This window comes from Rhinatrema bivittatum, chromosome 5 (assembly GCF_901001135.1).
Source record: "Rhinatrema bivittatum chromosome 5, aRhiBiv1.1, whole genome shotgun sequence".
Classification (NCBI taxonomy): domain Eukaryota; kingdom Metazoa; phylum Chordata; class Amphibia; order Gymnophiona; family Rhinatrematidae; genus Rhinatrema; species Rhinatrema bivittatum.
This window is the reverse complement of record NC_042619.1, coordinates 25,146,521-25,160,661: the sequence shown is the minus strand read 5'-3', so window position 1 is coordinate 25,160,661 and position 14,141 is coordinate 25,146,521. Positions and strand designations below refer to the sequence as shown.

At 44.4% G+C, this 14,141-nt stretch overlaps 1 protein-coding gene across 1 annotated transcript in view; it reads right to left on the bottom strand.

The window, feature by feature from the left end:
• Positions 1–14,141, bottom strand: part of UVRAG (UV radiation resistance associated) — a 321,095-nt gene that overhangs the window by 174,957 nt on the left and 131,997 nt on the right. The window contains exon 7 of the mRNA XM_029602151.1: positions 2,464–2,569. Within this exon, the coding sequence (XP_029458011.1) occupies positions 2,464–2,569 (106 nt within the window). The remainder of the gene's footprint in view (positions 1–2,463; positions 2,570–14,141) is intronic.

Here is a 14,141-nt window from a genome sequence, read left to right as displayed (position 1 = left end):
GTCATCACTCCAAATCACAAAAATCTTCATTCATGTCTACTGTGCTGTTCATTCCTCTGACTGTGCATGTAAAACTACCCCCAAAACAAAGGCCAACACCAAAACCTCACCCTGAGTTACTAGTTGCCCTTCTTACAGTGGTATAAATAGTTTACTTATATGAGAGCCTTATAAAAAATCTCTCTCTCTCTTTCTCTCAGCAGCCCAAAATGTAATAAAGACCAGTCTGGGCACTTTTCAGCGTGCGAAATCCCAATAGCAGCTTCTCTTCTCTCAGACAAATGGAGTTCCTGAATTTAACAGGATTGGCAGGTGCACAATCCATACATTTACAGATATAGAACAGCAGCATATACACAGCAGAGTCAATGACAGTGTAATAAGACAACTATCTTCATTAAAGCATCATTTAAATATATTCAAGACAATACCTATGGTGAAAGACTTTCAGGCATAAGGAAAGCATTTTATGTTTGACTTTTTCAATTAATTGAAACTGTTGAGGAACCTCTTAAAAAAGCATACAGTAAAATTCAGTTATGGGGGAATGTTTCAATTACATAGTAATATAGTAAATCTCGGCAGAAAAAAACCCAATTGATTCATCCACTCTGCCCAGTTGCAATTCTTCCACATTGAGTAAATAAGGACTCAATCTAACACTCAACCAAACACCAGCTTCCCGCCCCCCCCCCCCCCCCCATTTGTCTTTTACAAGAACTTTCACACTCTTTTCTTCCACCATGTTAATCCCAAGCATGCTCAGCATCTGTTAGAATGCTGGTTTCTACATCTGCTGGTAGGCCATTTCATGCCTTGTCATCTTTCTCTATGATTTTTAAAAGATCGACACTAAATCCAACACCTAGATGCCATTCAACGTACTACCAAATTTTATAATACTCCATGCATCTACCAAAACTAGCAAAGCCACTGTTCAAAACATCCAGCCTCCCCATTCTCATTGAAATTTGAATTTTAACCATGATTAGTCAATGTAGTTATCCCAATGCCTTCTTAGAAATCCAATGCAATTATAACATTGCTGCTCCATGCAGGTTACCCAAATGCCTTACAAATGTTATAACAAGAATGTGTGCTTCAGAATGGTTTTAAAAACAAATCTTTTTCTTGACTACTAAGTTTTGTAAATTTGTAAGAGTCGAATGGTGGATTGAGGTAAACCAAGGAATAAGGCATTACAATAATCGGTGCCTGTAAAGATTAATGCTTGTAATACAGTTCTAAATTCTTTGGTGTTTAGTAGTGGTTTTAATCTTAACAATAATAATTTGCAATAGCCCTCTTTAGTTTTTGTTGCGATATGTTTTTTGAAATTAAGTTCTGGGTCTAAATAAACACCAAGATCTATCATCTACAAATTTTACAAAACTCAGCGGCGAGGATTCTAACTGGTTCACGCAGACATGATCATATTACCCCAATACTAATCGATCTACATTGGTTACCAATTGAACAATGGGTCCAATACAAAACATTATGTATTTTACACAAAGCGATCCATGGGGAACAAGTTGAATGGCTCAATGCATACGGCTTCGTACACCACAGCGAAATTTAAGATCGGCAAATAAAGGGCTATTATCTATAGCGTTTCTCAACCGATGTGTCGCCAAACACTGAAAATCCCCACCCTCTCACCCATTCCTGGCCCTCTGGGTGATTTGACATGTTTTATAGGCCTGTCTCACGAAAAGTTTGGGGACCCTTGCCCTAAACTCTATATACTGCGAGAGGTTTACATGAGTATGATCATAGATGGATTTTGTTTTTTCCAATGCCTTAAAATAAGTAAATATAATCACCAATACAGGTTTTATGTTAGGTCTCAACTGATTGCTTCCACATTTCTTAGCTACAGAGGATTAAGTGAGCAATCTACACATACCTCTAGTCTACCCCAATTAGGGAATATAAACTTGGATCATGTTTTTTGTAACATTACAGTTACAAAATAAATAAATAAATAAATAAATAAAAATAAAAATCTAATAAGCCAAAAGGTTGTGTATTAGGTAAATTATTTAGAAATAAAATATATATTTAGATTAGAAATAAATAATAATAATTAAGAGGTCAATATTCAGGAGTCTGCGAGTGGCTAACTTATCTGGGTAAAGTTATGTGCATTACTTTATCTGGATATTCAGTGTGACTTACCAAGATAAATCTGTCACTAAATATACCTGGATCAAGTCACATGCATAAGCTTTTTTTCAGATCAGATTTACACACAGTTAGCAGGACAACACTGAATATCTGCTTTCACTAGCTAAACTTTTACCCCCAATTTGCAAACTGTGCACACAACCTTTCTCCACTAAATAGGGGACATTTCCAAATGTTAGCTGGATACAAGCCAAAAGCCAGCTCGAAAAGTTAGCTGGACAAAGCCTTTGAATATCAACCTCAAAGTGTTTAAACAAAAAATAAAATACTTACCAGTTCATTGCTTGTGGAAGTAAGCCTTAGTTTTTCTTCTATCTGTCTTCCTATTTTCTGAACAGTTACCTGAGTCTGTTTAATTGCACATTGTGTTCTATGTAATCTGAAAATTACAATAAAAAAAATGTGTTTGCTGTAGGTGGTGTTCAATCCTATGAAAAGACAACAGTAAGCATTTTTGAGTCAAAGTGAGAACAATACCGCATTACCACCAAAGCAGGTGTGTAGAGTCAACTGAAAATTTTTTCTCCAGATAAGTTTTCTTTTTCCAGAAAAAGCAAGTTTGCTTACCGTAAATGATGAATTAGCCTTGCTGTCTGGGAGCGCCCCCTGGTGGCCCGATGCAAGAACTTCTCTGAGAACATTGAAAGATGTGCTCGAGCACACCTGCATCACCTTGGTTAGAAAGCATAGAGCAGCGGTAACTGCCAGAAAGTGAGCGTAGGTAGATAGAAGGACTGTCCAGGGAGGAAAATGGGAATGCATGGCTAATTCATCCTGCTTTCTACGGAAAACACCGCTTACGGTAAGCAAACTTGCTTTTTTCCCCGCAGATAAGCAGGCTGAATTAGCCATGCTGTCTGGGAGTCCCCTAGCCAGGGAGCAAATTATAGGCCCTTTTTCAAGCAGGTAGTTCGTGGATGCTCACATTTGAGTGGGATCACCTGTGCAGCGTATCCCTGTATTCAGTGGACAATCTTAAGAGTTGGTAGCATAATGCTGTATTTCCTGCCCCATGGATGCATCAGCAGTAGCGTGTTGATGGAGGCAGTGATGAGACGTGAAGCTATGCAAGGAAGACCATGTAGTCTCCTTGCAAATGTCTTGAATTGGTACTTACTGTAAGTGTACAAATGAAGTAGTTACAGTGCACAGTTGATGTGCCTTTACCTTTGAAAGTAGTGTCTCTGATCTGGTAGATTAACAGAAATGGATGCATTGGGTTAACCAGCTCACTAGCATGCTTTTGGTTACTGGCAATCCTGAAGCATTCGGGTTGAAGGAAAGAAAGAGTTGAGAATGCCTGTTGGGCGGACTAGTCCGTTTCTTGTAGTAGGCCAACGCTCTCTTGCAATCCAATAGATGAAGCAGAACTTCCTGGCTGGAAGCATGCAGTCGTGGAAAGAAGGTCGGTAATGTTATAGTCTGATTCAGATGGCACACCGAGACCACTTTCGGAAGGAAGGACGGATGCATCCGAAGAGTAACCTTGTCATGGTAGAACTGAAGATAGGGCGCATAGTGCACCAGTGCCTGAAGCTCGCTCACCCTCCGTGCCAAAGTTATTGCTACTTAAAAAAAAAAAAAGTACTTTCCACAAGAGGAACTTCAGCGAGGATGATTGCATCAGCTCAAATGGAGGATGCATCGATGTCTACAGGACTACATTCAAGTCCCATGGAACTGCTGGCCGTGAAACCAGAGGATGTAGTCTCAAAGCCCCCTTCATGAAACAAGAAATGAGGGGGTGTGTGGAAATGGAGGCTCCCTGAACGGAAGGGTGATAAGCTGCAATGCTACTGAGATGCACTCTGATGGACAAAATTGCTAGCTCAGATACATACAGTGAGTGTAGGTACTGAAGCAAGTGTTCTGGAGAGGAGTGAAAGGGGTCCAGAGACGCCGATATACACCAAATGGCAGAATAGATACCACTTGGCTGCATAATTTTTTCTCGTGGACAGTCTGCGTGAGGAAATATCATCTTGCACATCCAGTTAAATAGGCAAATGGCTCAGTATCTCCCTTTCAATCTCCATGCCATCAAATGAAGGGAGTCCTGCATGGGATGAAGAAGCAACCCTTCCTCCTGCGTGAGGAGATCCTGACTGCAAGGAAGATGAACCGGTGGTTGCAGGGAGAGGTGCACGAGGTAGGCATATCACGGTTGCCTGGGCCACGCCAGTGCTAGGAGGATGAGATGTGACTTCTCTGCCATGCATTTCTGTAATACATGAGAGATAAGTGGAATCGGAGGAGAAATGTATACATCAACAACCCTTCCCAGCGAATCAGAAATGCGTCCTGAGCCACTCACCAGGAGTTGGGATACAGGGAACAGAACTCCAGCAATTTCGCGTTGCATTCAGTGGCAAAGACATATATGGTTGGAAGTCCCCACCTGAGGAAGAGGGAGGACACTACCTCCGGATGCAGTTCCCACTCGTGGGGATGAAAGATCCTGCTGAAACAGTCTGCTTCTGTGTTCCTTACGTCGAGCAGGTAGGTGGCTTGCAGCTGTATGGAGTGAGTTAGCATTCACTCCAGAATTAGCACTGATTCCCTGCAAAGAGGTTTGGAACTGGACCCGCCTTCCTTGTTGATGTTGAATATGGCTACTTGATTGTACGTGTAAACCATGACTGTTTTGTGCTGGAGAAGCCAAACGAAGGCGCGGATTGCGTATCAAAAGACTCAGTGTTCCAGCAGATTGATTTGGAATTGTTTTTCTGAGGAGGACCAAAGGCCTTGGGTCTTGAAGTGCAGTATATGAGTCCCCCAGCCCTTAGTGGAGACGTCCGTAGTTAGAATAATCTAGTGGGATGGAGTCCGGAAAGGCGCACCCAATTGGAGAATCCCGGGTCAAAGCCACCAATCTGACTCGTCCAACAACATTGGACGAGTCAGATTAACCACCCTCGACATAGGGTGGGATCCCTGGAGACCACTAGAACTTTAAACTCCACTGAAAGTGGTGCATGTGAAGACGTATGTGCGGGATCACTTACATCGCCACTGCCATGTGACCTAGCAAGGTGAGAGCTTGACACGACGTGGGGCAAGAAAGGCCCTCAAAGCCAAAGCAAGGGTCCTGAAGGTACAAATCCTGTCCTCCAGAAGGAAGGCTTTGCACAGGCACGTGTTGATGATGGCGCCTATAAACCGTAGAGATTGAGATGGAGTCAGATGAGATTTCTTGTAATTTAAGATAAGAACATAAGAAATTGCCATGCTGGGTCAGACCAAGGGTCCATCAAGCCCAGCATCCTGTTTCCAACAGAGGCCAAACCAGGCCACAAGAACCTAGCAATTACCCAAACACTAGGAAGATCCCATGCTACTGAAGCAATTAATAGCAGTGGCTATTCCCTAAGTAAACTTGATTAATAGCCGTTAATGGACTTCTTCTCCAAGAACTTATCTAAAACCTTTTTGAACCCAGCTACACTAACTGCACCAACCGCATCCTCTGGCAACAAATTCCAGAGCTCTACTGTGCGTTGAGTGAAAAAGAATTCTCTCCAATTAGTTTTAAATGTGCTACTTGCTAACTTCATGGAATGCCCCCTAGTCCTTCTATTATTCGAAAGTGTAAATAACCGAGTCACATCTACTCATTCAAGACCTCTCATGATCTTAAAGACCTCTATCATATCCCCCCTAAGCTGTCTCTTCTCCAAGCTGAACAGCCTTAACCTCTTCAGCCTTTCCTCATAGGGGAGCTGTTCCATCCCATTTATCATTTTGGTTGCCCTTCTCTGTACCTTCTCCATCACAACTATATCTTTTTTGAGATGCGGAGACCAGAATTGTACACAGTATTCAAGGTGCGGTCTCACCAAGGAGCGATACAGAAGCATTATGACATTTTCCGTTTTATTAACCATTCACTTCCTAATAATTCCTAACATTCTGTTTGCTTTTTTGACTGCTGCAGCACACCGAGTCGACGATTTTAAAGTATTATCCACTATGATGCTTAGATCTTTTTCCTGGGTGGTAGCTCCTAATATGGAACCTAACATTGTGTAACTACAGCAAGGGTTATTTATATGCAACACCTTGCACTTGTCCACATTAAATTTCATCTGCCATTTGGATGCCCAATCTTCCAGTCTTGCAAGGTCCGCCTGTAATGTATCACAGTCCGCTTGTGATTTAACTACTCTGAATAATTTTGTATCATTGGCAGATTTGATAACCTCACTCGTCCATTTAGGGTAAGATTGAGGTAAGAAGTAGGATAGGGTTGAGGTTACGATCATGTGGACTTAAAACTAGATTTAGTGATCATGGTTAGTAGGTGCAAATGAAATAATCAATGATACATTAGAGATTGATTTTACGAAATATTGACAAATTCATGTTATTAAATTTTCAATAAAACAGTAATAATCTTAAGAAAAACTACATTTTTGGAATGGTTTATTGATTAATAAGAGTGCTTGGTTCTTTCTCCCAAGTTTTTACGTTGGGGGGTTTTTTGTATACAATAAGTTATAGCACCGGTGGAGACAATATTGCCTATTTTTTTGATTTATATATATATATATTGAAAAGCACCGGTCCAAGTACAGATCCCTGAGGCACTCCTCTGTTTACCCTTTTCTACTGAGAAAATTGACCATTTAATCCTACTCTCTCTGTTTCCTGTCTTTTAACCAGTTTGTAATCCACGAAAGGACATCGCCTCCTATCCCATGACTTTCTAGTTTTTGTAGAAGCCTCTCATGAGGGACTTTGTCAAACGCCTTCTGAAAATCCAAATACACTACATCTACCAGTTCACCTTTATCCACATGTTTATTAACCCCTTCAAAAAAATGAAGCAGATTTGTTAGGCAAGACTTTCCTTGGGTAAATCCATGTTGACTGTGTTCCATTAAATCATGTCTTTCTATATGCTCTACGATTTTGATCTTGAGAATAGTTTCCACTATTTTTCCCGGCACTGAAGTCAGGCTCACTGGTCTATAGTTCCCCGGATCACCCCTGGAGCCTTTTTAAATATTGGGGTTACATTGGCCACCCTCCAATCTTCAGATACAATGGATGATTTTAATGATAGTGACAAATTTTAACTAATAGATCAGAAATTTCATTTTTTAGTTCCTTCAGTACCCTAAGGATGCATACTATCCAGTCCAAGTGATTTGCTACTCTTTAGTTTGTCAATCTGGCCTATACATCTTCCAGGTTCACGGTGATTTCGTTCAGTTCGTCTGACTCATCACCCCTGAAAACCATCTCCGGAACTAGTATCTCCCCAAAATCTTCATTAGTAAACACGGAAGCAAAGAATTCATTTAGTCTTTCTGCAATGGCCTTATCTTCCCTAAGAACCCCTTTAACCCCTTGGTCATCTAATGGTCCAACCGACTCCCTCACAGGTTTCTTGTTTCGGATATATTTTTAAAAGTTTTTATTATGAGTTTTTGCCTCTATGGCCAACTTCATTTCAAATTCTCTCTTCGCTTGTCTTAGCAATGTTTTACACTTAACTTGACAATGCTTATGTTTTATCCTATTTTCTTCAGATGGATCCTTCTTCCAATTTTTGAAGGATTTTTTTTTGGCTAAAATAGCCTCTTTCACCTCACCTTTTAACCATGACGGTAATCGTTTTGCCTTCTTTCCACCGTTCTTAATGTGTGGAATACATATGGACTGCGCCTCTAGGATTGAATTTTTAAACAATGTCCAAGCCTGTTGAACACTTAACTTTGCAGCTGCACCTTTCAGTTTTTTTCTAACTATTTTCTTCATTTTATCAAAAAGTTTCCCTTTTGAAAGTTTAGTGTTAGGGCTGTAAATGTACTTATTGTCCCCCTTCCAGTTATTAGTTTAAATTTGATCATGTTATGATCACTGTTGCCAAGTGGCCCCACCAGTTACCTCTCTCACCAAATCCTGTGTTCCACTAATAATTAAATCTAAAAGAGCTCCCCTCTCTTGTTGGTTCCTGAACCAGTTTGCTCCATGAAGCAATCATTTATTACATCCAGGAACTTTATGTCTCTAGCAAGTCTTGATGTTACATTTACCCAGTCAATACTGGGGTAATTGAAATCTCCCATTATTATTGCACTGCCAAATTGGTTAGCTTCCCTGATTTCTCTTAGCATTTCATCATCTGTCTGACCATTCTGTCCAGGTGGACGGTAGTATACTCCTATCACTATACTCTTACCCAACACACATGGGATTTTTACCCATATAGATTCTACTGAGCATTTAGTCTTTTGTATGATCTTTATCCTGTTGGACTCTATACCCTCCCGGACATAAAGTGCTACACCCCCACCAAGTTGATCCTCCCTATCATTGCGATATATTTGTACCCTGATATAGCACTGTCCTATTGGTTATCCTCCTTCCACCAAGTCTCTGTGATGCCAATTATGTCAATCTCTCTAACTCACCCATCTTACTTCTTAGACTTCTGGCATTGGCATACAGACATTTCAAAGTGTGTTTTTTGTTTGTTTTAACAGCCTGCTTTTCAGTTGTTTGGGATAATTCAGAAACCATTAGCTTCGGTGATTTTTTACATATAGGCATATGGACTGTGTTTGCTTTTAATGGAACCTCTCTATTGGGATGCCCTAACTCTCCTGTTTCATTAGTATCCTTCAAGGATACATTTCTCTGAACCATGCACTGCTGAGTGACTGTCGGCTTTCCCCGTTGTTCTAGTTTAAAAGCTGCTCTGTCTCCTTTTTGAAATTTAGTGCCAGCAGTTTAGTTCCACTCTGGTTAAGGTGGAGCCCATCCTTTTGGAAAAGTCTCCCCTTTCCCCAAAAGTTTCCCCAGTTCCTTACAAAGCTTAATCCCTCTTCCCTGCACCGTCTCATCCATGCATTGAAACTCTGGAGCTCTGCCTGCCTCTGGGGACCTACACGTGGAACAGGAAGCATTTCAGAGAATGCCACCCTGGAGGTTCTGGATTTCAGCTTCCTACCTAAAATTCTAGATTTGGCTTCCAGAACCTCTCTCCCACATTTTCCTATGTCATTGGTGCCCACATGTACCACGACAGCCGGCTCCTCCCCAGCACTGTCTATAATCCTATCTAGATGACGTGTGAGGTCTGCCACCTTCTCACTAGGCAGGCAAGTTACCAGGCGGTCCTCACGTCCACCAGCCACCCTGCTATCTACATTTCTATGCTGAATCACAGCTGCTCTAGGCAAGTTAAAGTCTGAAGCTGGTGAGTGTGCAGCCGTTCCAGGCTCGGAGCAATGAGCAACCAGGGGAAGATCTTTATTCCTTGTTTTCGAAGGTGGGCCACAGCTACTGCTAAACATTTTGTGAACACCCTGGGTGCTGAGGAGAGGCCAAGCGGCAGGACCTTGTACTAGTAATGTTCATTGTTGACTTGGAAACAAAGGTAGCACCAGGAAGAGGGGTGCATTGGTATGTGGGCATAGGTATCTTTGAAGTCCAGTGAACACATCCAGTCATTGTGTTGCAGAAAAGGTAGAATGGGTTTTAGGTAAGTCATCTTGAACCTCTCCTGCCGAACAAAGCGATTCATAGTGTAGTCTCCCACTCTTCTTGGGGATAATGAAGTATCGGGAGTAAAACCCCTGAAACTGTTGATGTTGAGGCACCACCTGGATGGCCCGCTGGCAGAGCAGCTTGTGAACTTCTTGCAAAAGGAGGGGAACATCCCCCACACCTTTGTAGGATGGAGCTAGGTGTGGTAATGTGGGCCTGGATCTGAAGTTCAGGCGGTAAAACTTGCTGGTTGATATTCAGAACCCAACAGTCTGTTGTGATTTGAGACCATGCCCAGGCATAGGAAGCTAGGCGGCCGCCCACCAGTCACTGTAGCCGTGGCATGGCAGACTTCAAAAGGATTGGTCAGGCTTTTGCCCTCACTTTGTGCCAGTTTTTGCTGGTGCTAGGCACAGCCACAGCTCAGTTGTTAGGGTTGATGATGTTGCTGCAACCTTTGCGGCTGGTATGAGGGAGGCCTATATGATGAAAATGGCCTGCACAATTGCCTGGGGTAGAACGGCTTCCGGAAGACAGAGTAGTATCGTTTCGGCTGTGCATGCTCAGCCAGGGATGTGAGAGAGGACACTGCTACACTCTGCTCCTTGAGCTGGGACACTGTTTCCCTGAGCTTGTCTCTATTCAAGCTGTCCCCCTTGCAGGGTAGGCCCGCAAGCTTTTTGTAAATGTCCTCATGGATGGCACTTGCTCTCAGCCAGGCTATCTTCCTGACTGCGATGGCTATGCAGATGTCCTAGCTGACATGTCGAACCCGTTGTAAACTGTGCAAAGCAGATGACGGAACCCTTCTTCCATGTCAGTGATGCCCTATCTCTGGCTCCCTGGTCTTCTTCTGACTTCAGGGTCTGAAGGCATTCATAGATAATGGGTAATGTAAAATTGGTGTTGCTGTATTTCTGTGTTTAGCATCGATCCCTGGAACACCTTTTTCCCCGAAGTCATCTAGATAATGGCTGTCTTTGCCCAGAGGGGTGTTAGAATATAGCTCGGTCTTTCTAGCTTGTTTCATGGTGGATTCTACCACTACAGACCCGTGTGGTAACTGGACTAGGCCATAGTGAGTCAACTTCCGCATTCTAAACTTGAGATCCGTTTTCCTAGAGGCTGCAGGGGCCGAGAATGGAGATGGCCATTCCCTGTCCATAACTGTATCTAGGACAGAGTGTGAGGGCAGGGCTGTGGGTTCTGTCAGAATGTCAAAAATCTTGAGCAAACCATGGACTTCAGGCCCTAGGGTCCAGTAGCTTCTTGGTTTCCAGGATGAGGTCAGTACCCACTCTCTTGATAAACTTGGAGTAGGAGAGATAGCAAATGTTGCTTACCTGATGTAACAGGTGTTCTCACAGGACAGCAGGATGTTAGTCCTCACAAATGGGTGACATCGAGGATGGAGCCCAACCACGGAAAACTTCTGTCAAAGTTTCTGGAACTTTGACTGGCCCCTACTGGGCATGCCCAGCACGGCACCAACCCTGCAGCCAGCAGGGGTCCCCCTTCAGTCTTGTTTCAAAGCTACAGGCTCTCAAGTGAAAGTCAAAACCCCGACGCAGGGCCTGGTTGCGGAGCTGTTGTGGGCTTTTGCTTTCGAGGTTGGCAAGCTGAGGCTTTTGATACGGCCTCGTTGACCTAGACTTGGTTTGTGGGGGATAGTACTTCCGTGGACGGAAGAATGACTTTTTAGATTCCTTCTTAAATGGTTTAGAAGGGAAGTCAGAAGGAATCGATGAGAGCTGTTTAAGGGTCTCATGATGATCCTTTAATTCAGCAACTATTTGGTGAATTTGCTCACCAAACAAATTATCCCCTAAACAGGGCAGGTTGGAGAGCCTGTCCTGAACCTCCGGGCGAAGGTCAGAAGACTTAAGCCAAGCCCAGCATCTTGCTGAGATGGCGGTAGCAGACAGTCTAGTGGAAGCATCGAAGATATCATAAGATGTTCTTATCTCATGCTTTCCAGCTTCAAATCCTTTAAGTACGAGGGTTTGAAGGTGTTGTTGGAAATGTTCTGGTAAGGCATCTGAAAATTCTTGTATCTGCTTGAAAATGACCCTGTTGTATTGGGTCATATACAGCTGATAAGAAGCTATCCTGGAAATGAGCATGGCCCCTTGGTATACTCTTCTGCCTATACTATCTAGGAACTTGTTTTCCTTAGTAGGAGGTACGGATGAGTATGGCTTCGTTCTTTTAGCTTTCTTTTGAGCTGACTCTACCACAACAGAGTGGTGGTCTAGCTGAGGTTTTTGAAAGCCAGGTGCTGACTGTACCAGGTAAGTAGAGTCAGCTTTTTTGTTTACTGGAGCAACAGATCCAGGAGTTTCCCAATTCTTTTTTAGAAGGTCCAGAAAAACCTGATGAATTGGAATGGAAGTGATGACTTTTGGGGCATCCAGAAATTGGAGTAACTCCATCATTTGGTGCCTGTCATCTTGCTCCAATTGAAGCTGAAAAGGGACCAATTCAGACATTTCCTTCACAAAATTGGTGAAAGAGAGGTCCTCAGGGGGAGAACACTTTCTGCTTTCAGCAGGAGAGGATGGTGAAGGTAAATCATCGGTATCTGTGGAAGTATCATCACCCCAGGTGTCATAAGGATCAGGTTGCTGACCTGTAGGACCACGAGGGGGTTGGATACCTGAAGGCCCCGGTTGAGGCTCCGAGAAACCTGAAGGAATCACTGGGGGCATCGAAAATACCTTCGGAGGCATCGGTGCCGGCATCGATGGAGCCGATGTGCGTATCGCCCCGGAGGAATGTATCGGTGGCGAGGGACGACACGGCATCGATGGAACCACTCCCGAAGGAGGAATTCGATTCGGTGTTTCCCCACCAGATGAAATTGGCATCAGGGAGTGCACCGGTGCTGTCAGTGACCCAGGTATCACCGGTGGAAGGGCGGTCATGAGCGCTTCCATCCGGGCGAGCAGCGGTGCCAACGCTGCTGGAATTGGGTCGGTGACTGGTTCCACTCTCGGTGCCGGAGTCGGTACCGAAGGAATCTGGAACCATTGCATCTCTTTGTCGATGGCCTCCTGGACCAGCCGGTCCAGTTCTTCCCAGAGACCTGGGGTAACAATACCCGGCTCCGCGGAAGAGGGAGGCTGAGGTTGAGCTGGAGGGACCACCGTCACCGGTGGAATCGCGGCTCCCAAACCCCGATGGGGTGAGGGTTGCCTCGGTGTCTCAGAAACAGAAGTGGACGGTGCCGCTTCTGTTTGAGACTTCTTCGGTGGAGGCGCGGACGGTACAGAGGTCGATGACTTCGATTCCTCGACGGTCCGAGACTTGCGATGTCGATGCTTCTCCCTCCGATCCCCACGATACTCGGGGGAAGGGACGGGAGTCGATGGTCGTGGAGACGTCGATGGCAGACGGTCACCGGGAGGTTGCCGATGATGGTGTGACTTCGACGGTGCCGGTTCCGAGGACGTCGATGCAATGGACGGCGTCGGAGTGTGAGCATGGAACAGGAGTCCCATCTTCTCCATTCTGGCTTTGCGACCTTTTGGTGTCATAAGGGCACATTTGATGCAAGTCAGGACATCATGCCCACTCCCTAAACATAATACACAGACTCTGTGAGGCTCTGTGATAGACATGGTGCGCGTACAGTCTGGGCACCGACGGAACCCCGACGCCATGGCCATTGACTAAAAATTTAGCCCCGGGACGGTCAACGGCCAGCAGGCCACGAGGGCCAAACTTGACTGTAATCGGCGAAAAACGGCAAAAAACTTACCGAAGTACCGCGGGCTAAATTTAGATAGAGGGGGGACTCCTGTGGGGCGAATTTTACTTCAAAGAAGTTCGTGAAGAAATTCCTGTCAGGAATGTGGTAAGAGCTCCTTAACCGTGTGGCTACTGCTGCGTGGAAAAAAGAAGACTGAAAGGGGACCCCTGCTGGCTGCAGGGTTGGTGCCTTGCTGGGCATGCCCAGTAGGGGCCAGTCAAAGTTCCAGAAACTTTGACAGAAGTTTTCCGTGGTTGGGCTCCATCCTCGATGTCACCCATTTTTGAGGACAACCATCCTGCTTGTCCTGTGAGAACTTCCAGTAGTAAAGTAGGCTCCGGAGGGTCCTCTGGGGGATTCGAGGGTATGCCCATCAAAAATCCAGGAAAGGGCATGGAGGAATATACCGGGGGGCAGGAGGGGATTCGGTGGGCTGACCTCCTCCCCCGGTTGTATCCGATCCCCGGTTTTCCATGCGGGGAAGAAGCCGGAGAATATTTCAAGCTTGCAGTATATGGAATAGAAATAGGCTGTGGGGGGAGGACACCAGTGTTGAAAAAGGTTTGGAGAATTCCAGTGATCTGGGACATCGATTGAGTAGCTGCAGTGTGAAGCGACGGTGTCCTAGATGCACTCTTCTTCTTCCTCTTGCTATCATCTCTAGATGAATTAGGTGTTCAGACCTGGTCTATAAAATGATCCA